The sequence below is a fragment of the Suricata suricatta genome, chromosome 12, assembly GCF_006229205.1.
Source record: "Suricata suricatta isolate VVHF042 chromosome 12, meerkat_22Aug2017_6uvM2_HiC, whole genome shotgun sequence".
NCBI lineage: Eukaryota > Metazoa > Chordata > Mammalia > Carnivora > Herpestidae > Suricata > Suricata suricatta.
This window is the reverse complement of record NC_043711.1, coordinates 9,422,370-9,450,034: the sequence shown is the minus strand read 5'-3', so window position 1 is coordinate 9,450,034 and position 27,665 is coordinate 9,422,370. Positions and strand designations below refer to the sequence as shown.

General features: G+C 62.2%; 1 protein-coding gene and 1 long non-coding RNA gene across 5 annotated transcripts; one reads left to right on the top strand and one right to left on the bottom strand.

The window, feature by feature from the left end:
• Window positions 1-426: 426 nt before the first annotated feature.
• ADGRL1 (adhesion G protein-coupled receptor L1) lies at window positions 427-27,470 on the top strand. Of its 4 annotated transcripts, none has more exons than XM_029917542.1 (23): window positions 427-591; window positions 3,296-3,509; window positions 6,446-6,555; window positions 10,103-10,117; window positions 13,687-14,487; window positions 15,298-15,612; window positions 16,273-16,376; window positions 16,665-16,850; window positions 17,160-17,198; window positions 17,391-17,574; window positions 17,673-17,795; window positions 18,255-18,469; window positions 18,747-18,917; window positions 19,368-19,577; window positions 19,668-19,888; window positions 20,095-20,161; window positions 20,571-20,662; window positions 21,055-21,223; window positions 22,460-22,588; window positions 22,773-22,869; window positions 22,959-23,087; window positions 23,260-23,277; window positions 23,683-27,470. In XM_029917542.1, exons 1-23 carry the CDS (start codon window positions 522-524, stop codon window positions 24,420-24,422), a joined length of 4,419 nt encoding a protein of 1,472 aa, XP_029773402.1. In that variant the 5' UTR covers window positions 427-521; the 3' UTR covers window positions 24,423-27,470. The 4 variants fall into 4 exon arrangements, with proteins under 4 accessions (XP_029773402.1, XP_029773401.1, XP_029773403.1 ...); XM_029917541.1 differs by having other exon boundaries at window positions 10,100-10,117; XM_029917543.1 differs by lacking the exon at window positions 10,103-10,117.
• Window positions 17,846-22,057, bottom strand: LOC115274142. Its single transcript, XR_003901109.1, has 3 exons — window positions 21,103-22,057; window positions 20,814-20,907; window positions 17,846-19,547 (listed from the first exon to the last, which is right to left on the bottom strand). It is a non-coding gene; the product is annotated as an uncharacterized LOC115274142 (long non-coding RNA).
• Window positions 27,471-27,665: the final 195 nt, after the last annotated feature.

Genomic DNA, 27,665 nt, shown 5'->3' with positions numbered 1-27,665 from the left:
GAAGCTTCTAGGTCTTTATCCCCCGTGATAGAAGGCCTGAGGCCTGCCTGCTGCGGGTGGGCCCTTCGAAGCCGTGACATCCTTGTGAGCCACCCCTGCTACCTGACGGGCACTGTCAGACCACAGGAGGCTCGTCCAGGAGGTTCTCTTCGGTTCAGGGTGCCCAGATGGGTGGGTCTGGCTGCTGGGGGGGCGGTGGGGGTGGAGGGTGGTTAGTACTGTAACCCAGAGGTGCTGGGGGGCCCGTCAGCCTCTGGCCCAAGGAGGCAGCTTCAGTCACCTACAGCTGGCTCGAGGGAGGTTCCCTTGACAGCCCCTCTCAGGGACCGTGGGGTGGAAGCCGCTGGCCACCAGCAGGAGGAGAGGGGACCAACGCAAACGCACCTCCTCCTGCGCCCCTCGCCTCACTCTCCCTGTTCTTCCCAGGCCGGTGGGCCAGGCCGTGGTGCCCACCTGCTGATGCGGGGCAAGGCCCCCTGCACAGAACACTGAGCGCCCCGGACCCGCCACCGGCTGCCGCCATGGCCCGCCTGGCCGCAGTGCTCTGGAGCCTCTGCATCACTGCCGTCCTGGTCACCTCGGCCACCCAAGGTAGGTGCCACTGGGGCTGGGGAGGGGCTGCGCCTACAGAACGCAGCTGGGTGGCACAGGACGCGGTGCGGCACCTTCCGACCGCGGCCCCCACCTGGCCCCAGACCTTGGTGGAGCGAAGCCAGAGGAAGACTTGGTAATTGCGCTCCCTGGCACCACTGAGGCTCCCCAGCCCAGTCCCTCGCCCCTATGGCCCAGGACAGCCAGGGGTCCTAGAGCCCGGGACATGGGCTGTGGCCTCCTGGGACCAGGACAGGCCTTCCTGGTGAGCTGATACTCCTCTGTCTTGTGTGTGTGGCTTTCTCTGTGATTACATCTCTGAGGCTCTCGCTGGGAAGAAGGCTTAATTAAAGCATGCCCGCTGACGTTTATTTAAAAACAACTAATTACCCAGCTCGGCCCTGTGCCGGCCCCAGGATCCTGCACATGCAACAATTAGTGCCCCGAGCCCGCCCACCCACCTTCACCAATTACTCAATTATGGCCCCCATGGCAGGCCTAGGCAGGGGCAAGGGCAGGGCAAGAGGAGAGGCGGAGAGAAGGGGCCTGCCCCCAGCCGCACCCCTCAGCCCTGTCTGGAGGGCACTGCTGGCAGACTCCGCTCCCCAGCAGCCCCTCATGGAACCCAGCACTCCAGAAAGTCACACAGGTGGAGGGGGTGCTATTCAGCCGGGCCCCAGGGCCTTGGCACTGCTCCGGCTAGCTGGCCCCCTCTGCTCTGCTGGTGCCCACATCCTCTGCCCATCCGGGTCCTGCCCCACAGCCGCAGCTGGGCCGGGAGGGGCCGCTCCCACCCCCAGACCCATTGGAGCCAGCCTCCACCCCCGGCCTCCCTCCCGGCCTGGGAAGGACTAAAATTAGCTGTGGAAGCAGATGGTGCTGGAGGAGCACATGGAATACTTTTCCCCGAGTGAGACTCAACTCACCCCAAAAAACCCCAGGGGCCTCACTGCCATCCCCCTCGGGCCACCCACCAACAGTGAAAGGACAGGTCTCTGAAAGGGGCCTGCTTGGCACTGCCGGCCTCTGCAGCAGTCCTTCTCTTTACCCATGAGCCACGGTCCCCGTGTTGGGCCTGTGGGCCATCCTGGGCATGCACGCTTCCTGCCAGCACCCAGCAAGGCGCAATGCCTGAGTAGGTGGCCACCCGGCAGGTGTGGGCCACGCTGGGCCCATTCTATCATGCAGAGTCTGGCCGCCTCATTGACCCCCCCCCCCTGGCGGTGGCACTTGGACTCACCGCGTTCTGCTTGCACCTGCTGCAGCCCTCAGCGGCTCCTTAGAGAAGGATCTGGGGCCACAGAGGGGGGCAGTTACTGGGTGAGGACCGCAGCCAGGGATTTACACCCCCTCAGGGCTCACAAGGCACAGGATGGGGATGGACGTGAGCCAGCCTTGCCTCCCCGGGGCCTGTTCTTTCGTGGTCACGCAGACCCTCCCCACACAGGGCACCGTGCTCCGTGCTTCCTTCAGGAACCTTCTCTAGTGCATGGAGTTCCTCGGAGCACAGTTCTAGGCTGTCAGTGCCGATCTTGCAGGTCGGAACTTGAGGCCTGAGGAGGCTAAAGCAGTGGCTGTCCAAACTGGGCGTGCACTGGAGCCGCTGGTGGGCACACCAGTCCCAGGCTCCTGGCATCACCGCTGGGGGTGGGGGCAGCCACCACGTGGTGTTGGTGCCCTGGGTCCCCAGGCCACACTGAGAGAGGCTCAGGCCCGGCAGCTGAGAAGCGGCACAGCCAGGCTGTGGTGTCTCCCCGAACATTCCTCCCGTACCATTTCTCTCGCTTGCGGGGGGCCGTGTGAGGTGAGGCGAGTGCCCAAGACCACCCGCACACGTGATGACTCACCAGAGCGTTCTAGAACGCCGCTGTGCTCCTGGTTACAGCTTCTTACAGTGAACGCGTCAGAGAGAATCAGCCACGAGAAGCAATGCATGGGGCAGCGTCTGGGCAGGTTCTGTGAACCGGGCTCCTGGTTCGTCCCCTCCCCGCGCCGTGGTCACACGTGCTGTGGGACAACTCGAGTGGTGTACTGCCAACCTGGGACATGCCCCCAAGCCTCGCTGTTCAGGGCCTTTTACTGGGGCTCAGTCACGTAGACGTGGGGGACCAGCCCTTCCGGAGGTCCACCGATCCCCCCCAGCCAAGAGCCATGAGTGTGCCCATCAGCGAGGCCTGCCCTAACAAAGCACCACAGACCGGGTAGCTTAAAAAGCAGAATTTCGTTGTCTGAGGTTTCTAGAGGCTGCAAGTTCAAGATCAAGTTGTCAGTAGGGGCCACAAGGGAGCTGTGCCCAGCTCTCTCCTGGGCTTACCGCAGGCGGTCCTCCCCATGTGTCTCCACGCCATCCTCTCTCTGTGCATGTCTGTGTCCAAATTTCCCCTTTTCATAAGGACCCCGGTCCTAACTGGAGCAGGGCCTGCCTCAAGGGGTTCGTTTTCACTCCATCACCTGTGTTTCAAGTTTGGTCACATTCTGAGGGACGAGGGAGGACACAGCTCAACCCGAAACAGTTGGGGCAGACCATGCAACCTGGCCCCTGGCCAGACGCTCCTCAGGCCGACAGCCTGACTTGATCGGAGGCGGCACACGGGCACACCGGGAAGCCCATCCTGCGGAGGAAAGAACTGAGGTTCCCGGAGCCTGCTCCTGGGTCCCGCCCAGGCAGGAGGTGCGGCCTCAGCAGCCTCCTCCCTCCCCGCAGGCCTGAGCCGGGCGGGACTCCCGTTCGGGCTGATGCGCCGGGAGCTGGCGTGCGAAGGCTACCCCATCGAGCTGCGGTGCCCGGGCAGCGACGTCATCATGGTGGAGAACGCCAACTACGGGCGCACAGACGACAAGATCTGCGACGCCGACCCCTTCCAGATGGAGAACGTGCAGTGCTACCTGCCCGACGCCTTCAAGATCATGTCTCAGAGGTGCGGGGCCCCGCCCCTGGGCTCCTGGTTGGGGTGGGGCAGGGGTGGTCCGTGCACCGGTCTGCGCCTTTGATCTGCCTTCCGTCTGTTCCACACGTGTGTCCTGAGCACGTGCTCGGTGCCCTGCAGACAGCCAGCAGGGCCCGGCCCGTCTTCGCAGCCAGCACCCAGAAGCCCGCTGCGAGCCCGGTGGGGGAGGAGGTGGAGGTCTTGCAGTGTGAAAGCAATAGCAGGACAGGGTGTCACAGGTGCGGGGGAGAGCCCACTGGTCACCTCCCCAAGGAGGTGGAGTCTGAACACAGTTAACACAAGTGCACGTGAGTGCAAGAGGAAGTGAGCGCTTGAGCGTGCAAGGCTGGGTGTGAGTGCGAGGGGCATGCCAGGCCAAGGCGCTGGGTGTGTAGAGCTGCCAGCACCTCAAGTCCACTGAGGGCTGGCCGGCTCTTGCTCTTGCGTCACGTCACAGCCGGGCTCCCCGCATGGCCAGCTCCCTGGGGCTGCCCGGCCTCACCCGCAACAGTCTGTTCCCACCTCCCCTGCGAGCAGCCAGAGGGTGCCTGCCAGTGCCTGAGCCAGGGCACCCACCTGCCTCGCTCAGAGCGAGAGCCTGTCTTCCCCGAGACCCTGTGCCCTCCGCCCGGGCCTCACTTTCTCCACGCTGGTCCCTCCCACCCCCCACTCTGCTCTCGTCACCCTGCCTGCGCCTGACGTACATCAGGGGTCATCTGCCTCCAGCCTCCTCTGGGTCTTTGCACTGCTGTTCCCCCTGCCTGGAACACTGTTCCCGGACAGCTGCTTGGCTCCTCCCTTCCCTTCTCCCTGGGTTTTCTCACCAGCTCTCCTCTCAGTGAGGCAACCACCTGCTCTAAAATCACAGCGTCCGCCCCACTTCTTAGCCCCTTCCCGGCTTTATCTTCTAGCCCTCACCTCTACCGCAGTTCCATAGAAGAGAATATTTCCCCTCTATCGTGTTCATGTTGTCTTCCCTCACCGGGCTGCTCGCCCCACAGGGACAGGACATTGTGTCCATCACTGCCGTCCCCGGCCACATAGAGGCACTCACTGAGTTTTTGCTAAATGCCCAAGAGAACACAAGGGTCACTCCAGGATGCAGAGCGCAGAGCCGAAAAAGGGGAGGAGGGCTGGGGCCAGCTCTGCAGCTTCTTGAATGTTGGCAGAGGATTCTAGAATAAGTCAGAGGGCAGGGTCACTGAGAGCCTCCAGAGAGAGTTGGGCAGGGGACAGGCGTGGTCAGGTGGCTCAGCCTGGTGGGCCAGGCTGGAGCCGCCTCATTCCCTCCGTCCCACCTTTTTCCTCTCCAGCACGCACCCCCTCCCCCTTCCCTCTCTGACACCCCTGCACGAGCACCCCTCACTCAGCTTCCCGCCTTGGCATGGGCTGTGCCGCATTCCCACCTCCCGAGCACGTCCAGCTGCCGGGGAGGCTAGGACCTACAGCCCTGGCCCCTGTCCCTCTGGGCAGGGAGGTGCAATTCACATGTCCTACCGTTCATCATAAAAAAAGGTTTTTTTATAGTTTGTTTATTTTTGAGACAGCACGAGTGGGGGAGGAGCAGAGAGAGGGAGATACATAATCTGAAGCAGGCTCCAGCTCTGAGCGGTCAGCACAGAGCCCGACATGGGGCTTGAACCCACGAACCGTGAGATCATGACCCGAGCCGAAGTCGGACACTAACCGACTGAGCCCCCAGGTGCTCCTCATTCATCATTTTAAAGTGAGCAACTCAGTGCTACTTAATAGCACATGGTGGTGTGCGACCACCACCTCTATCTAGTTCCGGAACGTTTTCCTCCCCCCTCCCCCTCCCAAAGGGCAACCTCATCCAGTCAGTGCCCAGCCCCCGTCCCCTCCCCCAGCCCCTGGCGATTTGCCTGCTCCGGACTCTTCACAGAAATAGAATCGTGAAACACGGCCTCTGGTGTCTGACTTGTCTTGCTCAGTATGAAGTTTTCAGGGTCCATCCGCGCTGTAACACATCAGACCTTCTTTCTTTTTTTATGGCCCGATGCTATTCCACCGTGTGGAGGGACCACATTCGGCTCATCCCCTCATCATCCCTTCATCCGTCAGGGGACATTCAGGCTGTCCCCACATCTTGGCTCTTGGTCAGTGGTGCTGCTGGGAACATCCACATACAAGTGGTTTGAGCACCTGTGTTCGGGGTCTTAGGGGATGCAGTTGCTGGGTGCTGGGTAACTCTGTCCTTAACCTTCTTAGGCCAGTGCTCTGGTTTTTAAACAGGGGGGATGCAGTGGGTGCGCATGAGCAGATCCTCATTAGTTCATGCGCTGCCCCGCCGAGCCCTGGCCGGCTCTAGGGAACAGAGACCTTGGCTGGAGAGACAGCAGAGGAGAAGCATCATTTTGTCGTTGGGTAGTCCCTTTACGTGCTGGCCAGGCTCCCGGGCAGTTGGTGGGGACTCCGAGTCCCCTTGGGGCACCGAGAATGGTTGCCGCCAAGGTGTGGAGCCTGCCCGTGTCCTAATGCGGATGGTCACAGCGGCGCTGTCCGGAGGGTGAGGTGCGCTCGGGCCTGAGGTGGACACAGGCCCCGGGGGTGTCTCGTTAGCGCGTTTGCAGAGACACCAGCTTGTGCTCGTGCGTGCGGCCTCACGGCGTGCGGTCAGACGTGATGGCAGGAGTGACACCCCAATGGGATGAAGGTGGTGAAGGGCAGTGGGGGAAGCAGTTTATGGGGCGCAGCTCCAGCCCAGCCCCGAGGCTGAGAGCAGAAGAAACCCGGGTGTGGGGAAGAGAGTGCGCGCAGGAAACGGGACGTGGGGGGCCCCACGAGGCCGCTGGCCCTGGTCGCCACAGCTCCTTCTCGGTTTGGGGGTGCTCATTCCTCTCCTGGCCCTAGAACCCCCTCCCCGATTCCAGGCCTGTGTTTTCCCAGCTCCTTGTCTCTTCTCTCAGGTGTAACAACCGCACCCAGTGCGTGGTGGTTGCCGGCTCTGACGCCTTTCCCGACCCCTGTCCTGGGACCTACAAGTACCTGGAGGTGCAGTACGACTGTGTCCCCTACAGTGAGTCATCTTGTTCCTCGTTCGGACACGGGCCCTTCCCCTCCCAGGGGCGAGCGAGGAGGAGACACCTTGACACACACACACACACACACACACACACACACAAACACACGGCCAAGTCGGGGCCAGCTACATGGGGGACAACCGGGCCTGCCTGCTCCCTCCCTCACGCAGTGTCTTCCCCTGACCCCTCTGTCCACACTCAGTACCTGCCCCACCCCCCACCAGCTGTACCCTAGCCCCAGGGCACCTTCTCCAAATCTTGGTACTCCGGCCGCTGGCCCTGCTCCTTCATGTGCCCCCTCCTTACACACTTCAAGGCCAGAACTCTGCTTGGTGCACTTGTCTGTCTCCTCCTCCCTGGGCCTGGGCCTTGGCTGCCCTCCGGCCTCCCTGCCTCCTGCCTCCTCTCACATGACTTCCTTTCCTGACTGCCCCTTACACGCCTGCTCTTCCCCCTCACTCCATTTCCTCTCTCAACGCCCTCGCCTCTCACTTGCTCCTAGTCCTGCCCCTTCCCAGTCCTGGAAGCCGGACTTCAGACCCACAGAGAGGCAGACCACCACCTGAGGCCTGGTGGCAGGCCTGGTTTGAAGGACCAGGGGCATCTTCCTCAGAAACCTATGTCTTGGTTAGTTTGTCCATTACCATGGTAGCACTTCCTGTCTGCAAGGGAAGTGCTGCCATGTTGGACTAGGGCGGCCCCCAGGAAGCCTGAGGAGGGCGATCTGGGGAGCCAGGGGCCTGGCTTTTCTTGCATCTGGCTGAAGGGAGCAAACAAAGACAGGGTCTCTCCTCCTCAGCACTCTGCTCTTAACATGGCCCTTCTTTCCTCCCTCCTTCTCCCTTCCCTTCTCCCCATCATCCATTCCCCTCCTCTCCCTGCCAGCTTCATGTAGCCAACCTGGAGGTAGGGCCTCCGGGGCAGATGGGGGAGGAGGCAGGGCCACCAGGATGTCTGAGAGTGGGGGATGGGGCAGGGGAGCCGGAGGCCCTGTGACTCTCCCTCCTCTGCCCTCCCACCCGACCCCCTCAACCTTTGATTTCTCCTCGCAGGTGATGACGTGCGTGCTGGGGAAAACAGGATCACCTCTGTGCTTCCATAACCTTTTACTCCTCACCCTTTCCTTTCAGCAACGGAGGCCTCCAGCCGCCACCCGAGGGGGACGCCCATCTGATCTTTGAAGCCTCCCCACAGCACTGGGGACACTGCCTACCCGCCCCCGTGGCTGGGGCAGCAGGGAAGGAAGGCAGGAGGCTGGGAGCACAGCACAGCAGGGAAATCAGGCTGGGTTCGAGGCTTGGCCTGGTTCTTGGGTTTTTCCGACTCTGAAACATGAGCAAATGACTTAACTTCTCTGAGCTGCTGCCAAAGGAGGCGAGAGTCCAGGAGACCGTGGGCGCGAAGCGCCTGGCCCGAGGCTGCGCAGAGCTGGCTCCTGAGGCAGGTGCCGCCGTGACCTCCCCCAGGGCAGAGGCTTCGACTTCACCCCCCAGCGCCCAGACCCGAGCCTGGCTCAGGATGTGCTCAGCAAGGGTACCGGTGCCCTTCCAAGCCAGCTTAGCCTGCATCTTCATCCGTGATGGCGGGAGGGGACCCCCTTCCCAGGGACATGGCCAGCAGTAGAGAGAAAGTGGGCAAGGCACCTCATGTGCCCCACGCCATTGGGTGTCCAAGAAACGGCGCCCACTTTTGCCAGCTGCTTGGTGGTCTCTGTTGTGTGATTTCACGTCACTGAGCCTCAGTTTCCCCATCTATAGACCGGGCTCTTGATAGACTACCTGGGAAGTACTGAGCATGGTTCCTGGCACTTAGTCACTTAGGAAGCGCTAGATACTCAGCAGTCATTGCTTTTGCTATGACTCCTCGTGGTGGTTTTACCAGTTGATACCATGGCTGTTGATAATCAAAACTAACCGCTAACACAACTCCTCCTGAGTTAGGTGAGGTAAAGGGCAGGAAAAAAATCCCCTGATCCAAGTGGATGCCACGTGGTAAAGAAGCAGGAAAAAAGTTACGGGGTGTAGGGAGGAAAGAGGCCTAGGGACCTCCTGAAGCTGACCGCCTCCCCCGCAAAGGTGGGCGGGGGGGGGGGGTGGGCATGACCCACAGAGACCGGGATGGCCCCGGGGATGGGCAGTCTGGTGGAGAGGGTTAGCCTGAGCCCTGGGGGAGACCAGACACCCAGTGAATGTGTGTGGGACACAGTGGGGCCATGTGTGCCCTCGACAGGCAGAACCCAGGGGCGTGGGGGTGCAGCCTTTGGTCCCAGAAGAAGGGGGATGAGCTGGCAGGGTGAGGGAAGCTAGGCCGGAGAGCGAGAAGGCGGGGCGCTCGCCTGTCCCGCTGAGCACTGCCTGCGTGCCAGGCCCTGGGTAAGGCGCTGGGAAGGAAGCCAATCGCTCCCCTGCGGGACTCCCTGCTTGTGCCTCAAGAGAGGTGGCAGGAGAGGGAGGCCCTAGTCGCAAGTTCCCGAGGGGCGGGGGACACTGGAGCCGCCTGGGCAGCCATCTTGCCCTGGGCTTCAGGGGCTGGGGTGACCCCAGTGCTGGTGCGGGCGAGTCGGGGGTGGGTGCAGGGGCCCACCGTGGGGAGGAGACGGTGAGTGTGTGGGACTCCCCCCACGCACACGCGCACACACCCCCCCCAGACAGGCCCGACTAACGCTGGATTTGCCTTGCAGCTGAGCACATTCTAACCACGCCCCCTTCCTCCCCTAGGTGCGCCCGCCCACCGGGCAGCAGACAGGGAGCTCCTGGCTCTGGGGCCCCCCGGGGAGGGGGGTGCTGGGCAATCGGAGCCACAGGCTTGCCCCGGGGGAGCGTGGGAGCGTGTCTGTGCCCCCACCTGCTGTCTGTGATGTCCCCCCACCTTCCTTCTCCGCCTCTGTCTCCCCAACCCGGCTCTCTGAGGCCCAGGGGCTCTGCCTGTCTGCCTCTCCGTCATTCTGTGTCCCACTCTAGCACCCTCTCTCTCTGTGTTGGCTTCTTCTGGGTCTCGAGGGCTCGGGGGGAGCTCAGCTGGACTCTAGCGGGGCCAGCACAGAAAGGGAAGGAGCTCAGCATGCTCTCTCAGCTGGGGGGGCGCCCAGGCCCCTGGAGGCACTGAGCCCCCCCCCCCCGCCCCCCTGATTCTCGCAGAAGGGGCAGCAGGCGGGTGCGAGGAGGTCCGTGAGGCTCTTCCGCCCCTCGCCCCTGGTGCTCCCCTAACCAGAGCCCACCTTCCAGCTGAAGCTACCACCCCCTGCACTGAGGGTGCTCCCACCCATCGGAGGGCTCTGTCCACCTGCCTGTTTGTACACCCCCCCCCGTGTCTCCCCCTCCCTGTGACTGTCTCCCCCGACATCCTCCCCAGAGGAGGGGACTTGGGGGCGGGGGCTGAGCTGATGCTACGTTTCGGGGTTGGGGAACCAGGATGAGGAAAGAAAGGAAAAGGGGGCATGTTGCCAGATAAGAAACGAAAGCAATTTAATCTTTTTTTTCTCTTTTTTTTCTTGCACATTTTTTTTCAATTTGTTTTCTCTCTCTCTTCCGATGCTTAAAGTAGAAGTGGAGCAGAAAGGTAAACGCACTGTTACCAATGCTAACCCCTAACTCACACTTTGTTCTTACCTGTACCATACTTATGTGACCCGCCCTCCCCTCTCAGCCCCTTCTTCTCCCCACCCCAACTTGGTCCAGTTGGTGTCCCCCACCCCGGGTGTCCTCCCGGTGGGGCCAGCCCTGGTGCCACCACGGGCAACTCCACCCTCCAGACACCTGAGGAAGCTCCTCTCTGAGCACGGGCAGGACCTTCCGTTTCTCTCTCTCTCTCTGCCTCTTTTTCTCTTTCTGTCTCTCCCTGTCCCTCCTCCCTCGTCCCAGCCCTTGCAGGGGGGACCTGGCCTTCTCTCATACTTATTTTGCCTCCTTCAGGAGAAGTGTGTAAGCATCCAGGGCGGGAGGGGAGGGAGGGACTCCCTTCTCGGGCTCCCAACTGGGGGCAGAGCGCACCGGGTGAGGGTGAGCCGTCTTTCTCCTTTTCTTCCTGCCCCAACTTTTGTAACACGTGTCTGGCTCAGGGGTGGTGGGACACGGGGACACCTTTGTTTTCCTTTTGGGGAGCAGATTCCTTCTATCTCTTGGGCTCCTGGTGGCATAAGTTCCTTCTGGTTTGGCGTTTCCAAGGCCCAGAGCTGTTTTGGAGCACGGAGCACCAGTTTCCCCCGCCCCCAACCCCATCCTTGCCCAGCCAGGGGCCCAGCCCTGGGGGAGGGTTATGAGCTGTCCCCAGCCCTGGGAGGGCAGTCTGCCAAATTGGGGGGGGGGGCGGGGGGCTCACTGTGGGGGGAGCGCGGGGTGGGGGAACGTTTTCTCTGGTTCTGGAACACTTGCGAAGCTGCAGTCAGGGTTCCTTCTGGGCTGTTTTGGTTAGAGGACCAGGGAGAGGAGGGCTGGGGGGTACGGGCCTGGTCTGGGGGCTTCCGCGAGCACCGTAATTTCTTGCAGGGCTAGCCTTCAGCAGGAGAAGGGGGAAACTCCATGGTGGGGTGCAGCTCTCTGGCGTTTGGAGGCGGGGCCACTACAGCCAAAGAATTTTTGAGGATGGCTGGGATGTTGGAGATGGTCCAGCGCTCCTCTGAATTTTAGGGGAGACTGACAGCTTTGAGGTTGGCCACAGGTTTGCCATCCTTTCAGGGTTGCTTTTTGCCTTGAAATTACGGTGGTCTGTGGAGCATCCCTTCGGGGAAGGTGGGGCGGGGTCCCTCCGAGCTGCTCCCCTCCCCCTGCCCTCCCCATCTCAGAGGCCTGGGCACCCAGCCCAGGCCCCGCCCCTCACTGCCCCGCCACTCGCTCCCTCTCGCTCCCTCTCTCTCCCTCTCTCTCACCCTGAGTCTCTCGCACCCAGCACCAGACACTCTTCTTACAGGCCCGGTGGTGGTTTGGATCCTGCAGCCCTGGATCTTTTCTCTTCCGAGGGGGAGGGGGGAGGGAAGAGGAGGTGTTGGGAGCTTGGTGCTGGGGAGGGGTCCTTGCCGTCAGAGGCCCCAGGCAGACCCTTCCTCATCTTCTCCCCCTTCCCCAGGGTAACCTCTAACCACGTTTTCCTCCTCCACACCCTTCCGACCAGGTCAGGCTCTGAGGCCTCCCAGCGCCCCCTCACACACACAGACACGTCTGCTCAGGGGCTGCAGAGCCTGCAGGGGCCCTGGGCTGGGGAGAAGCGAGACCTGGGCACAGAGGGAAAAGATGGAGGCCAGGTGTGATGGGCACAGGGTACAGGCCAACCCCTCCGGGCACTGGGAACCGGGAGATGGCGGAGCCCTGGGACGCGAGCCAGGACCTCTCTGGTTCCTGCTCACTTCTGTGTCCCAGGCTCCCCTCCCCCTCCTAAAATAGGGTGTGCCCCTGGCTGCTTTGTGCCTGGGGACCCCTGGGCCCAGCTGTCCCTGATGCTGTGAAGGGAGGGCTGGCTATCCATTCCCCCCCCCCCCAACGCAAGCCTGGCAAAGAGTGAGGCTGGACGTGGGGGAGTGAGGAGTGGTGCCTGTCCACAACCCTCTTGCCACGGGGGCCACCCCCCCACGCCCGCACCTGGTCCCAGCCCTCCTGTTCCCCCTGGGGCCAGCTGCTTTGGTGACAGGCCAAGCAGGAGCAGAGAATTCACTGCAAACCCTCACCCTGGCCTGTGTGTGGGTTCAGCCAGCAGGGAGGTGAGAGGGAGGCCCTGCCATCCTAGAGGGAAGGGCGTCTGGACACCCCCACTCCTGAGTCCAGACTCCTGCTGGGTCGGTGAGGGGAGGCTTAGGAGTAGGTGGCACCGGGGTGTGACGGGGCAAGGGCGGGCAGGCCAGCGGCGGCCAACGAGATGCAGTTGAGGTTTTCCTCCTTTTCAGGGAATGGGGGGGTGGGGCGGGGCCCCCCACCTTTCTGACATCAGCGATGCCTTGGTCCCTCCTCCCGAGCCGGGGATGGTCGCAGGTAAATCGGGGTCCGGGGCAGGGGAGGCGGGGGGGCCTGGCTGGGGCGGGCTGGGTCTTTATCCTAGCTCCTGGTTCCCTCCCTTGCCCCCTCTGAGCTGGACCTGGGACTGCCCCCCTGAGGGACCCTCAGTCGGGCCTGGGCCTTGGAGTGAATTCTCTGCTCACCCCTCTCTCCTCGCCAGCACTAACCCTTTCTTCCCAGGTGGTCTCCAGCGTGCTCCAGTGGTCCCTTGGAGCCAGGACCTCGCCGAGGCCCCCCCAACCTTGTCTCTCTTCCCTCCACGCAGCTCTCCTTTCCCCTCCCCAACTCTCCTGGGGAGCCCCCTCCTTTCCCATGTGCCCCAACTCCCCCCACCCCTGTGCACCAGTGTCAGTGTCTGCTGCTGAACAAACCCCATGAGAGACCTTGCCGGCTGGGGGCAGGGCTGGGCACCATTGGGGGGGGCTGCACTCTTCCAAAAACCCTTCCTCACCTACTGATTTCGTGGGTACTGGGTGTGGGGGTAGGGCACAGGCTGCAGCAGGGACCTTGGGGGCCTCCTCCACCCTGGAAAAGGGGGGCACTCCTGACACCCACTGTGGGTACCAAAAAGTCACATTACCTTGCAGTTTTTGCCGGGGATGGGGTTGGGGGGAGAGAAGGAATTAAAAAAAATCTGTCCCGGTGTGGTTGGTGAAGGATGGGACCTTCGACCCATAGCTCTTCCATAGGGGGGCTGTGACAATGGTAAAGGAGCAGGGCACTGAGTCCCTGGAACCTCAAAGCCACCAGTGGCTGCAGCGAGGCGATCTTTCCACCCCCACTTAAGGCACATGAGGAAGAGTCTGGGAGGGCTCTTGCCAAACCCTTTTTCCCCAGCCTGTGGGGTCTCTAGCAGCCAGGGAAGGAGAGGGGCAACCCCCCCCCACACACACACACTAACCCTGCTCTTAATGGCCTCCAGGGTTGACCTCTCCAGGGAGAGGGGCAGCTGGGCAGGGTAGGGGTCCCAGCCCGGAAACCCCCTTCCCCTCACCAGCCCTACCAAGCAACCGTGACTGCAGCAGCAGGAGGGGACAGCCTGGCTGCCCCAGGCCGTGTGACCAACTTGCCTCTCTCTCCCCCCTCCCTCGCCTCCTGTTCCTCCTCTCCCGGTGTCTTCCCCGCCCTCCCACCCGCCTGGCCCAGTCTTCGTGTGCCCAGGGACCCTGCAGAAGGTGCTGGAGCCCACCTCCACGCATGAATCGGAACACCAGTCTGGCGCCTGGTGCAAGGACCCACTGCAGGCGGGCGACCGTATCTACGTCATGCCCTGGATCCCCTACCGCACGGACACGCTGACCGAGTACGCCTCATGGGAGGACTACGTGGCCGCGCGCCACACCACCACCTACCGCCTGCCCAACCGCGTGGACGGCACGGGCTTCGTGGTCTACGACGGCGCCGTCTTCTACAACAAGGAGCGCACGCGCAACATCGTCAAGTACGACCTGCGCACGCGCATCAAGAGCGGGGAGACGGTCATCAACACGGCCAACTACCACGACACCTCGCCCTACCGCTGGGGGGGCAAGACAGACATCGACCTGGCCGTGGACGAGAACGGGCTGTGGGTCATCTACGCCACCGAGGGCAACAACGGGCGCCTGGTGGTGAGCCAGCTCAACCCCTACACGCTGCGCTTCGAGGGCACGTGGGAGACCGGCTACGACAAGCGCTCGGCGTCCAACGCCTTCATGGTGTGCGGCGTCCTGTACGTGCTGCGCTCCGTGTACGTGGACGACGACAGCGAGGCGGCCGGCAACCGCGTGGACTACGCCTTCAACACCAACGCCAACCGCGAGGAGCCGGTGAGCCTGGCCTTCCCCAACCCCTACCAGTTCGTGTCCTCCGTGGATTACAACCCTCGCGACAACCAGCTCTACGTCTGGAACAACTACTTTGTGGTGCGCTACGGCCTGGAGTTCGGGCCGCCGGATCCCAGTGCAGGTAGGCTGGGCTGCGCTCAGCCCTGCCTCCTTGGGTGCCTGAGGCGGGGTCCCGCGTGCTGAGAGCTGGGAAGTCAAGGTCACGGGTTAAGAGGCTGCTCTAAGCGTCTCGTTCACTTGTCACCGTTTATGAGGCTGGGCTCTCCTGCCCTTTTTACAGAAGATGAAGAAACAGAAGCACTTGGGAGGGTTGTGGGGGGGGGTTGTTTACTTCTGGGGGCATCTGTACCTAGGCCATACACCCCTAAGCATGAAGTTGCCCCCAACCTTTCCCAGAGGCCTGTGCAATTGTAGCCCTGGAACCCTTGTCAATCAAAATGTTGGGTGGAAACTGGCTGTCCGTAATGCTACCAGCGCTGGCTGGGGTGAGGGTCCCTGTGCTGTCTCCTTTCCCTCTCAGTGTCCTCCACCAGCTCTGAGCAGCCCCCAGGGCTCCAGGGAGCCCGATCTAATCCGGGTGCGCTGGCAAAAGGGGGATCAGAGACCTCCGCAGGGACGCGGCCAGGTCCCAGAGACCAGAGTGAGTGGACTGCAGATGGGAGGTGGCTGTGTCCTGACAGCCTCTTCCGGGCCTGCACTCTGGGGCTGCTCTCCCCCACCTCAGGGGACACTCAAGTGAATTTGTACTGCTCTTTGATGCTTTCGGTGGTCTTGGGGGCAGAGAGAGGCCAGGAGGACTCTCCCAGACCCAGTGGGGACCAGGACATCCTCCCACTTTAGGGAAGATGCTAGAATGCCAGGGACCCATGCCTGGGCACAGCACAGCAGGGCCCCGAGCACGGAGGTGACTGGATACCCTCTTCCCTTCCAGGCCCAGCCACTTCCCCACCTGTCAGCACAACCACCACAGCCCGACCCACACCCCTCACCAGCACGGCCTCGCCTGCAGCCACCACCCCGCTCCGCCGAGTGCCCCTCACCACACACCCCGTGGGCGCCATCAACCAGCTGGGACCTGACCTGCCTCCAGTCACAGCCCCGGCCCCCAGCACGCGGCGGCCCCCAGCCCCCAACCTGCACGTGTCCCCAGAGCTCTTCTGTGAACCCAGAGAGGTGCGGCGGGTCCAGTGGCCAGCCACCCAGCAGGGCATGCTGGTCGAGAGGCCCTGCCCCAAGGGGACCCGAGGTGAGTATAGAGGCTGCAGTCACCTCACTATGACTGGCCTGGGGAGTGGCCTGGCCTGGCCGGGGAAGGGATCAGGGACATGTCAGCCATGCAGCTTGGCCCAGGTGCAGTCTCTTGTTTGTGTCGCATGCCCGAGCATGCCCTTTATGGGGGTGGGCATCACACCTGACCTCTGCAGCCATGCTGTCAGGGCATAGCAGCAGCTCAGGGAGTCCCTCTGCCCTGTCCCCTCTTGCAGTGCCGGGCAGACCGTGAAGGGAGCCCACAGGAGGTGACCTGGGCCCCGAACAGCCAGTAGCAGCAGTATAGAGAGCAGCTGAAGTTGGGGGGGGGTGGGGGGAAGGACCACGTGCTCCAAGAGGAGGGTCTGAAGAGGCTTCAGGGAAAGAGGGAGGGCTTCCAAGATGGGCTTTGCTAGAAAGTTCCATTTCTGATAGGCAAAGATGGAAGGAAGAGGAGCTAAGAGGGGGAGCTGAGAAGTGAGGGGTGGCTTCTCTCACCTCAGAGCAATGCCTCTCTTGACAGTTGGGCCCTCTTCATGTCTGGTCTTCCATGTTTCCTTCACCTACTTGTCCTCCTCTGTTACCTCTTCTCCCTGCTGTGGCCCCTCCTTCTCTCCCTCCCCATGGCTCCCTTCCCTGTTCCTGTCTGTCCCTGCAGGAATTGCCTCCTTCCAGTGTCTACCCGCCCTGGGGCTCTGGAACCCCCGGGGCCCTGACCTCAGCAACTGCACCTCCCCCTGGGTCAACCAGGTGGCCCAGAAGGTACCACCAGCAGCTGCCCCTCCCAGACTGGCACATTTGCTTGCACGCTGGGCCCTGGGTGGCTGGGCACAAGGCGCACTGGGGGCAGTAGAGCAACTAGGGAGACAAATAGGCCGGCAAGTCTGGGAGCCAGGACTGTGTGGGGCCCCCTGCCTGGCCTGCAGAGGGAACAGAGATGGATGGGGAGGGCGGAGAGGGGCCAAGCAGGCTGGGCATGTTAAAAGGGAGCACGTGGGAAGCAAGACTGTCTCTGAGGTAGCTGGGGGCCCCTATTCCCACCCCGCACAGATCAAGAGTGGAGAGAATGCAGCCAACATCGCCAGCGAGCTGGCCCGTCACACCCGAGGCTCCATCTACGCGGGTGACGTGTCCTCCTCCGTGAAGCTGATGGAGCAGCTGCTGGATATCCTGGATGCCCAGCTGCAGGCCTTGCGGCCCATCGAGCGAGAGTCCGCTGGCAAGAACTACAACAAGGTGGGGCGTGGTGGTAGGGCCAGCGGGGGCAGGGGCGGGGGGGGGGGTGCCCTGAGTGTTCAAGAGCCAGCCTGGGACCTCTAAGCTGGATTGTCACCCATGGTGGTCAGAGAGGACCCATCCTAGGCATATTGGGTCTTCCCCCCGAGTTGCCCCGGATGGTCCTTGGGGTTGGGAGGGTCCCGTAGGAATAGGGCTTGCTGGTGGCCCAGTCCTGGGGCGGTGGTAGCTGCAGAAAAGCAACCTCTCCGGGCCCAGACGTGCCGGCATGGGGGTGAGGGAAATGACAGCACCGCCCTCTCTCCCCAGATGCACAAGCGGGAGCGAACCTGCAAAGACTACATCAAGGTGAGGCCCAGAGGGCTCCTGCTGGCCTCAGCCGAGCAGAGGGGGAGGTAGAGCTGGTGAGGAAGCCCTCATGGCGTCTGGGCACGCCCCGGGCAGCACTGGGGCCGGGGACTGGGAGAAGGGGGTGCGGAGCCCAGCGTGAGGAACTGGAGGATGTGGAGGGATCGCAGTGCTGCCCCCTCGCCTGTACAGGCTGTGGTGGAGACCGTGGACAACCTGCTGCGGCCAGAGGCTCTGGAGTCCTGGAAGGACATGAATGCCACAGAGCAGGTGCACACAGCCACCATGCTCTTGGATGTTCTGGAGGAGGGTGCCTTCCTGCTAGCTGACAATGTCAGGGAGCCCGCCCGCTTCCTGGCGGCCAAGCAGAATGTGGGTGAGTGCTGCGGTCACGCCCAGGGCATGTTCAAGGGGATGCCCCGGTCTTGGGCCGGACCGCAACCACATCTGTCTTGCCCTCCCCTGTCCCCACAGTCCTGGAGGTGACAGTCCTCAACACCGAGGGCCAAGTACAGGAGCTGGTGTTCCCCCAGGAGTACCCAAGCGAGAACTCCATCCAGCTTTCCGCCAATACCATCAAGCAGAACAGCCGCAACGGTCAGTGCCCAAGCCCTGGGCTGGTGGCCTTGCCTCACTCGCCAGAAACGTCGGTTCTGAGGTTTTATTGGTTTTGAAGGATCCGAGAAAAGGGTGGGACCCACAACAGCACACAGGCTTGTTCTACACTCCAGCTCGCACAACATTTCAGGGGGTTTGTGGGGTCCCCCCCCAAAGCCCCGCAGCGTACGAACTTTGCAGTTTGCAGGGCTCACTCCTGTGTAAGAGCAGTCCACTCATGGCTCAGGGAGGCCTGTCCCATTTGAGACTAAGGCTCAGAGACTGGGGGTTTCCTCAAGGATGTTTCCTCATTTGGAGCTGCTTACAGCTGAACAATGGTACACAAAAGGGTTCCCCAAGCCCCCTGCACCTGGGCTGCAGCCTGGCTTTGGAGGCCCCGGAGGCCAGTGTGGCTGGGGGTGTGCTGGCCGAGGCCTGACAGCCTGCCCTGGCCCCCAGGTGTGGTCAAAGTGGTCTTCATCCTCTACAACAACCTGGGCCTCTTCCTGTCCACCGAGAATGCCACAGTGAAGCTGGCGGGCGAAGCAGGCGCGGGCGGCCTGGGCGGCGCCTCCCTCGTGGTGAACTCACAGGTCATCGCGGCGTCCATCAACAAGGAGTCCAGCCGTGTCTTTCTCATGGACCCTGTCATCTTCACCGTGGCCCACCTGGAGGTGAGCTGGAGCGTCCCCCTCCCTCTGTGGGGCCCCACAACCTTCCATTCCCAGACTGCAGGTCTTCCGCACTGTGTTCACCCACCCCAAGAACATGTTACGGTCCCTTCCTGGGACACCAGTCCCCCAACCTCGCTTGGGCCTTTTGTTCTGAGCCCCAGAGGGTCACTTAGAGCCCCGAGCACTTTTCCCATGCTCGTCACTATCCCGGTAGCTGGGTGCGGGGGCTGGAACGGGATTCCCTGGACCTGACTGCCCAGCCACCACCACATAACAGGCCAAGAACCACTTCAATGCTAACTGCTCCTTCTGGAACTACTCGGAGCGTTCCATGCTGGGCTACTGGTCAACCCAGGGCTGCCGCCTGGTGGAGTCCAACAAGACCCATACCACGTGTGCCTGCAGCCACCTCACCAACTTTGCTGTGCTGATGGCTCACCACGAGATCGTAAGCTGGCCGGCGCCCCGCCCCTCCGGGCAGGCCCCCCTGCTGGCCTGGCTTTGCATGGCATCGTAGTGCGCGGCCTGGGCAGTGCAGGGAGGCCAGCTTTGTGGGCCTGGGGGCAGGAGGGGGACCACCAATCTTGCCTGGGGCATGAGGCCATTTGGCTGGTTCTTTCTGGCCTCCGTCCCCCACCTTCTCCCAAGGCCCTCTGGAGAAGCAAGCTGGGTCCCCTTTGTCATCTCTCCACAGCCTTCCAGAGCAGGAAGGAGTGTGCCACCTGCAGTTAGCCTGGGGTGGGGGGGGTGGGCGGGAGGGGGCTGCCCAGAAGGCCACATGGACCGCACTGGTGGCTCCCATGACCTGGGGCCTTGCTCTCCCCTAGTCCCTGGCTGAGCCCAGCATGAGCCTGGCCACCTACGAGGCCATGGGTGCTGAGTGCCGCCCCTCCCCCAGTACCAGGGCCGCATCAACGAGCTGCTGCTGTCGGTCATCACCTGGGTGGGCATCGTGATCTCCCTCGTCTGCCTGGCCATCTGTATCTCTACCTTCTGCTTCTTGCGGGGGCTGCAGACCGACCGCAACACCATCCACAAGAACCTGTGCATCAACCTCTTCCTGGCCGAGCTGCTCTTCCTGGTGGGGATAGACAAGACTCAGTATGAGGTGGGCTGGGGCTCAGGGGCAGGGTGGGGAGGGGAGGTGGCACTGTCCCGGTAGCTCCTCACCTGCGGCCCCCCTCCCCGCGGCCCCCAGATCGCCTGCCCCATCTTCGCTGGCTTGCTGCACTACTTCTTCCTGGCCGCCTTCTCCTGGCTGTGCCTGGAGGGCGTGCACCTCTACCTGCTACTGGTGGAAGTGTTTGAGAGCGAGTACTCCCGCACCAAGTACTACTACCTGGGTGGCTACTGCTTCCCGGCGCTGGTGGTGGGCATCGCGGCCGCCATCGACTACCGCAGCTACGGCACCGAGAAGGCGTGAGTGCCCCCGCCCCCCGCACCCCCTAGGCTTTCCTCCTGCCTGGCTCTGCTCAGCAGTGCCCCTCAGACCAGGCCCCTCAGGGCACTGGGCTCCCTCCTCCTGAGATCTGAGACCAAGGCCAGCGGAGTCCCTGGGGGCTAGGACTGGGGTGGGGAGGAGGGCTTTCCCGCCTCTGTCTACCCCAGCCCCACTTCCTTTATAGCTGCTGGCTCCGAGTGGACAATTACTTCATCTGGAGCTTCATTGGGCCAGTCTCCTTTGTTATCGTGGTAAGTAGGAGCAAGCTGGTACCCGCCAGGACCCTTCATGCAAGCTGGCCTTGACCTCTAAGCACCCCCCACTCTCCCCAAGCCTTGAGGGGGCTGGTTTGACAACCACTGCAACTGAGCAGCCCACCAAGAGGACGAGAGCATAGCGGGCCTGCACAGCCCCAGCACCAGGGCCCGCCCGCCCAGGAGCTGTGACTTGGGTCAGGCCTCGGCCCGTCCTGCCAGCAGCAGAGCCGCCTTAGCGGTTGTCACCAGTGAACAGACACCTGAGCGCAGGTACATTAGCTAAGGCGGCCCTGAAGGAGGAGGGTTGAGACTAACACTTGGCCAGGAGCTCACGCTGCGGGGGAGGGACCCCGAGCCTACCCAGTATCGCGTGTCACCCAGCCCCTCCCCTTGTCCCACCCAGGTGAACCTGGTGTTCCTCATGGTGACGCTGCACAAGATGATCCGCAGCTCGTCTGTGCTCAAGCCCGACTCCAGCCGCCTCGACAACATTAAGTGAGCGCCCCTGCCTTTCCCAGGGCTTCCTAAAATGTGTTCTCGCTTTCCGTACCCCGATGTGGCTTTAAGGACAAATGCGGGGTTTTATTGTGTTTGCTATATGTCTACTTAACGAGTATTACAAAACATGAGATTTAACACCTCTCACCTGTGCCTTTGGGGACATCGCTGCCTGCGGTAAGGCTGAGTCCAAAAGGGAAGTCCACTTCAAGGAAACAGGCAGCAAAAGATAGCTGAAGGGTCTGGAAACACGGACCAAAGGCTGAAGGCTAACAACTGACCTCTGCAAAACCCCGAACCCCGCCCTCAGGCCCACGCCGCCTCGGTGGGGCTCTGCACACAGCGCCGCGCGGCAGGGACTGTGACACCCGGCCCCTCTGCGCCCCCAGATCCTGGGCCCTGGGGGCCATCGCGCTGCTCTTCCTGCTGGGCCTCACCTGGGCTTTCGGGCTGCTCTTCATCAATAAGGAGTCGGTGGTGATGGCCTATCTCTTCACCACCTTCAACGCCTTCCAGGGGGTTTTCATCTTTGTCTTTCACTGCGCCTTACAAAAGAAGGTGAGGGCGGGGAAGGGGTGCAAGTGCCTGCCTCCCACAGTGGCGCCGGGTCTGCTGTGAGGGGAGCACAGGCTTGTGGGCAGGGAGGATTTATGCGGGGGGGGCGGGGAGACGGTTCTGGGAAAGAGTAAGATACGGCAACGCGGGGGGAGCAAGAGAGGAGCGTGGATCTGGGGAGCTGGGAGAGCACAGCGAAGAGCTGTGACAGAGGGTCAGCCCCCGCCCCTGCCGTGGGGGGCACGAATCAGGTGTGGAGGAGGGAGAGGACGGAGTTCTACCCAGACAGAACACTTCTACTTCAACGGGAGACGACCTGTGAGTTTGGGGTAACAGTTTCCTTCTCCGATATGTGAGCATCTGGACCACGAACAGATGCATGTACAAAGGAGCTCCAGCAGCAGAGGAGTGCGGGGAGGGTGACCGGCAGTAAGCTGTAGCCGAAAAGCGGGAAGCCTGGACCACAGTGGTTGTAGGGAGCCCCGGTCGGACAGCGAAGTGGGTGCGGCTGAAGTGGGGCATGGAGGAAGCCGTGGTCACAGGAGCCCTGGCTGCAAGACTCCACCTGCCCTGCCCTGTGGCCTGCATCCGACGCACGGGGACAGTGTGACCCTCTGGCATCCCCAGATGCCGACACAGTGACAGCGACACCCTTACAGGAGCCGCAGGCTCACACGTGCCTACCCGGCCTCCCTTCTCTTCCTCCCGTCTGGCTTTCTCTCCAACACCCAGACGTGGACCCCCTCAGGGCTTGTCCCTGCTCCTCCCCACGTACCCACGAGGTCTGCTGCCTTATTCCTTTAAGGTCTTGGCTGAGAGGTCCCCTCAGTGAGGCTTTCCCTGATCTCTGTGAAACCACAGACCCCCCTAAAACACCCCCAACCCCCCAGCACCGCCTGACCCCCTTCCCGGCCAGTGTTGTCTGTACAGCACCTAATGCCACCTCACATCCCACCTAACGTGTTGAGGTTTGCATCTGCGTCGGTCTCCGGCGACCACGGTACTGGCTCTCAGAGGTGGCGCTGGGTGTCTGACTTGCTCTGTACCATCCCTGTGGCCTAAACTGCACCTGGCACCTAGCATGTGCTCGTTAAAGACATGCTGAATGAACGGAATCGAAACCATCAGTGGACAAGGAGGTCGGGCCTGAGCGGCCGGCCGGCTGCAGCGGGACAGGAGACAGGGCTGGGAGGCTAGCAGGGGCGCCCGGTGCCAGCTGCCTGTGCTCCCCCCACCCAGGTGCACAAGGAGTACAGCAAGTGCCTGCGCCACTCCTACTGCTGCATCCGCTCCCCACCCGGGGGCGCTCACGGCTCACTCAAGACCTCAGCCATGCGGAGCAACACCCGCTACTACACGGGGACCCAGGTATCAGGCGGGGCCGGGGCACCGGGCAGGGCTCCCTGGGGCTGAGTGCTACACCCACAAGCCCGAGAGGCAGGGCAGCGCTCAGCCCGGGCCCACGGTGGTGCCCATCAGGGCAGTGATCTCCCAAAGATCCTGGAGGGTGGGTGGCCCAGGGGGCCCCCTCACATCCGGGCTGTGTCCCCAGAGCCGAATCCGGCGGATGTGGAACGACACCGTGAGGAAACAGACGGAGTCCTCCTTCATGGCAGGCGACATCAACAGCACCCCCACCCTGAACAGAGGTGAGACCTCCCTCGCCCTTCACTTTATCCCTCAAGATCCCTGGACCAGTGTCTCTGGGCCACCTTGTGACCTCTGACGTCCTGGACAGGTACCATGGGGAACCACCTGCTGACCAACCCCGTGCTACAGCCCCGCGGGGGCACCAGCCCCTACAACACCCTTATTGCTGAGTCAGTGGGCTTCAATCCCTCTTCGCCCCCTGTCTTCAACTCCCCAGGTGAGAGCACTCTGGTACAGGAAGAGGTCCACAGCCCAGGTCGGGGAGGGTGGGGTCTGCACCCAAGGGTCTCAGCATGGGGCATCCTAGTGCTTCCTGAGCTGGAGCCTGGGCTTGACTTCCCAAGCACCCTCTCACCTTCTCTCTCTTCTCTCCTGGCTGGCACCTGCAGGGAGCTACCGGGAACCCAGTAAGTGTGACTTCTCTGGTAACATTTCTGAAGCTGGGAGGAAAACGTGAGAGTGGCCTTCTGGGATGAGCTCACTCGGGGAGGGGAACTCGGGGTGGCCCCCAAGCCTCCCACTTATACAGCCCGAGGGGGTTATGTTTGGCGCTCAGGTAGGCAGCGAAGGTGATAAGGGTCAGAGCACAGGAAGTAGAACTGGTCACATAGGACTCTTCGCATAGTCTCTTAACTGGGAGGGGACCTCGAGGGAACTGGTTCTCACCCCCTTCCCCAAACCTGCTGCTGGGCTGGTGTCCCCACTGCCAGTGAGGAAGACTGGGAATGGGAGATCTCAGCCCAGGCGGAAGCAGGCCCCTGCCCCGGCCCCTGCCCACCCTCCTCCCTAAGCCGGCCCCCTCTTGCCTGCAGAGCACCCTCTGGGAGGCCGGGAAGCCTGTGGCATGGACACACTGCCCCTCAATGGCAACTTCAACAACAGTTATTCCTTGCGAAGTGGGGATTTCCCTCCCGGGGACGGGGCCTCCGAGCCACCCCGCGGCCGGAACCTGGCCGACGCTGCTGCCTTCGAGAAGATGATCATCTCGGAGCTGGTGCACAACAACCTGCGGGGCGGCGGTGGGGCCAAGGGCCCCCCACCGCCCGAACCCCCCGTGCCGCCCGTGCCGGGCGGGGGCGGCGAGGAAGAAGCGGGCGGGCCCGGGGGTGCGGACCGGGCGGAGATCGAACTTCTCTACAAGGCCCTGGAGGAGCCGCTGCTGCTGCCCCGGGCCCAGTCGGTGCTGTACCAGAGCGACCTGGAGGAGTCGGAGAGCTGCACTGCGGAGGACGGGGCCACCAGCCGGCCCCTGTCCTCCCCTCCTGGCCGGGACTCCCTCTATGCCAGCGGGGCCAACCTGCGGGACTCGCCCTCCTACCCGGACAGCAGCCCCGAGGGGCCCAGTGAGGCCCTGCCCCCACCCCCGCCTGCGCCCCCCGGCCCCCCTGAAATCTACTACACCTCGCGCCCACCAGCCCTGGTGGCCCGGAACCCCCTGCAGGGCTACTACCAGGTGCGGCGGCCCAGCCACGAGGGCTACCTGGCAGCCCCAGGCCTCGAGGGGCCGGGGCCCGACGGGGACGGGCAGATGCAGCTGGTCACCAGTCTCTGAGGGACCTCACGGACCAGGGGCTGGTGGCTCAGGCCAGGGAGGGAACCCTGGGTGGGGCTCTGGTGGGAGAGGGAGACTCATGGAGGCAATGGCTGGTGGGCCACTCTCTCCAGGTACCTGTCGGCTGTGGGCCCTCTAGGCCCCTCAGGAGCTCTGCCGTGGGGCCCTGTGGTGCAGGGTTCACGGACAGGGCTTCCTACCAGCCACTTGCACCAGCTCGAGTTGGGGGAAGTGCAGTGAGGAGGAGCCAAGAGGTCCCCAAGAGAGGAGGAAGGAGAAATTGGATGGGTGCAGCCCACTCTGTACTTCCCCGGCTCCCCTACCTTCCTACCCCCCAGAGGGAAACGAGGGCTTTGGTTTCCTTGGGCCAAGGGCCCTGCTGCAGGGAACCTGTCGGCTGCTCCTCTCTCTGCAGCCGGAAATGCTGCCAGCTGCACCAGGAAGGAGCAGCGGGAGCAGACAGGTTCCTCCTGCACTACAGTTCCCTGCTCCTCAGAGACTGGGGCCTCTGGCCCAAGAGAAGGCCCCAGGGCAAGAGGAATGGGTGGTGTGGCTGCTGGTTTAAAGGTGGAACTTTCTCTGAAGCTCCTTCCCTCTGCTCTTCATCCTTGCCTCCCCAGCAAGCCTGCCCATCAGCCTCCTCAAGTGCACCCAGTGACCCCCTCCCTTGGGGTGACTCCTGATGAAGCACAACTCCCCGCAGGGCCCCCAGCCCACAGGGGTGGCCATATTTGGGTAGTTCCCAGTCCTGTGGGCTCGGCTATCTGGGGAGCAGATTTTGGGTCTGGATCTCCCTGGGGAGTGGGTCCTGGGCTTGGATCTTTCCCTAGGGGGCCATCTTACCCCTTCCTCTCTCCTCCTCCTCCCCCATTGCTGTAAATATTTCAACGAAATGGAAAAGAAAAAAAAAAGAAAAAAATAAGGAAAGAAAATCTCATCACTTGAAGCCACCGGGAGCCTGTGGCCCAGCCAGCCCGGGGCTTTCTCCGGAGCAGAGTGGCGCCACCGGGCCCTGGCAGCCAGGACTTCTCCGTGTATGTGTGCATCCCCAGCCGGGGTGGGCGGGCCGCCAGAGCAGCTTTTTACAATCCAGAGACAGAAAACAAAATCTAGAAGCAACAGCGAAACAAAGAACCTGTTTCCTTCCCGGCACCGTTTCTGTCGCCTCTTTCCCTGCTCCGCCTGTCCCTGGCATCAGTCAGCCCTCCTGGGGTGTGTACCTCACTGCCTGCCCCGGGACAGGGGCCTGTCTCCCCCCTCCCCTCCCCACAGGCCCAGGGGAGGCACCCTCACACCCAAAGATGCTTTTGCCAAGATGGCTGCGCTGTCCCTTTGAGTTCCCGCTTCTTGTATATTGCTTCTGGGACTCTGGGCCGAGGGAAAAGGGACTGATGTCCCACCTAGAGAGGGTGATGGGGGAAGGAAAGTGAAGGCAGCAAGTGGTGGGTGTGACCAGGAGGCTAGGAGTGGTGAAGCTGTCTTCTCTCTTGGGGCAGGTGGGGGGGGTAGTATGCAAGGGTGAGAGACCACCTTGCCCACCCTCCACCCCCCTGCAGGGGAGGCAAAGCCAGATACTGGGGCTCCACCCTAAACCTGTAGACTCTGGAAGCTTCAGGCCGGGGCTGTCTCCCAAGTACCTCTTCCAGCACCCTCCTCTGCAGCCTCTCACACTGGCTTCCCCCTACCCCGCCCCAACTCTGAGGGTAGGGTAGTCCCATTGCCACACTAGCCCAGACCTGTCATTGCCATTCTCCCAGGGGTGGCCCTCCACCTCTACTCTGACCCCTTCTTGTCTCTTTTGCCCCTCCCTCTTTTCTCACAAGTGCCATGAGTTTTCAAACATCTTCGGGTCTCAGCCTGCTGCTGCCATAAATTTCTTTGGGTTATGGGGGGGAGGCTCTATGGAGGAACTGGGAGAAAGGGACAGGTAGGTGGCTGGAGGAACCCTTTTCGCTGCTAGAAAGTCCCTCCTTTCTCCCGGGGAGCTGAGGTTGGTGTGTCCCCATCAGCTAGGGGAGAAGGGGTCAGACCAAAGATGGTGGTTTGTCCCATGGAGGGAGACAGGTGTGGGGAGAAGGCAGGTTTGGGTTCCGTATTTGGCTTTTTCGGGGAGGAAGGCTTAACCTCCTTCAGCAGAAGAACATGGGTAAGTCTGGATGGGGAAGAGAAGGATAGGGCCAGTCTTGCCCAGACAGCTCTGTGGCCTTCCTGGTCTCACTAGGCCAGCAACTCCACTGTAGGAAGGGGCAGCTAGAGGCCGGCGAAGAGCTGGCAAGAGAGGAGACACAGTGGGGGAGTTGGCCAGGCATCCGTCCGCTGGAGCCAGAGGCCGCCTCTGCCACCAGTAAGCGGGCTGGAGCACAGGCTCGGGGAGAGTCCCTGGGGGTGGGGGGGGGGGGGGCAGAGAGGCGTGCAAAGAATCCGCTTTCTCTCCCCTGACCAGCCCTCCTCTATCTCTCCAGATCCGGACAATCAAGGGGGGAGAGGGTGTGGTGGGTCCCTGGGTTCCCATTCCAGCCCACATCACCAAGGTGGATCCCCAGGCCTCAGAGCTGCAGGGCAGGGCCCCCTGGTGGGGTTGGACACCACTGCAGTCAAGTGCAAAGGCACCCCCAAGAGCCCAGGTGTCCCCTCACCCCAACCAGACCCGGTGCCTTGACACCCCACCCCCGCTGGGATGGTAAAGAGAAGGAAGGGTCTCGGTTTCCTCTCCTCCTCTCTTCCTTGGGCTCCTGAATTCATTTGCTTTGAAATCTTCGTCCTTTTTTGTTTTGTTTCCCTTGCCTTCCTTTCTGTCTCCACCTCTTTCCCTGTGTCTTTTTCACTGTCTCTGTGTACCTCTTCTTTCACCCTCAATTTCTCTTGTGTCCATTTGGGCCTCCTCCCCTCTCCCATGCCCGCCCCCCAAGTCCCTCCTTGGTCTCCTTTTCGATATGCCAAACCAATTTTGGGTCGAGTGCATTTAACGAGAACAAAAAAGGCTCATAACGAGAACGTTTCAGAAAAAAACAAAAAGTTTAAAAAAAATTGTTGAGTCAAAAAAAAAAATCAAACAATAAAGAAATTAAGATTTCTTGGAATGACCAGAGTGGCGTGACTCACTGCGGGGGGGGGGGGGGGGGAAGCGGGTGAGTGGATCGCTCAGAGCACCCCTTGAGGCTGACACAGTGAGGAGCCTGCACTGCGGCATTCTGGACCCACCGAGGGGGCCTGCTGAGTCACAGAACCACTACCGTCCACGGA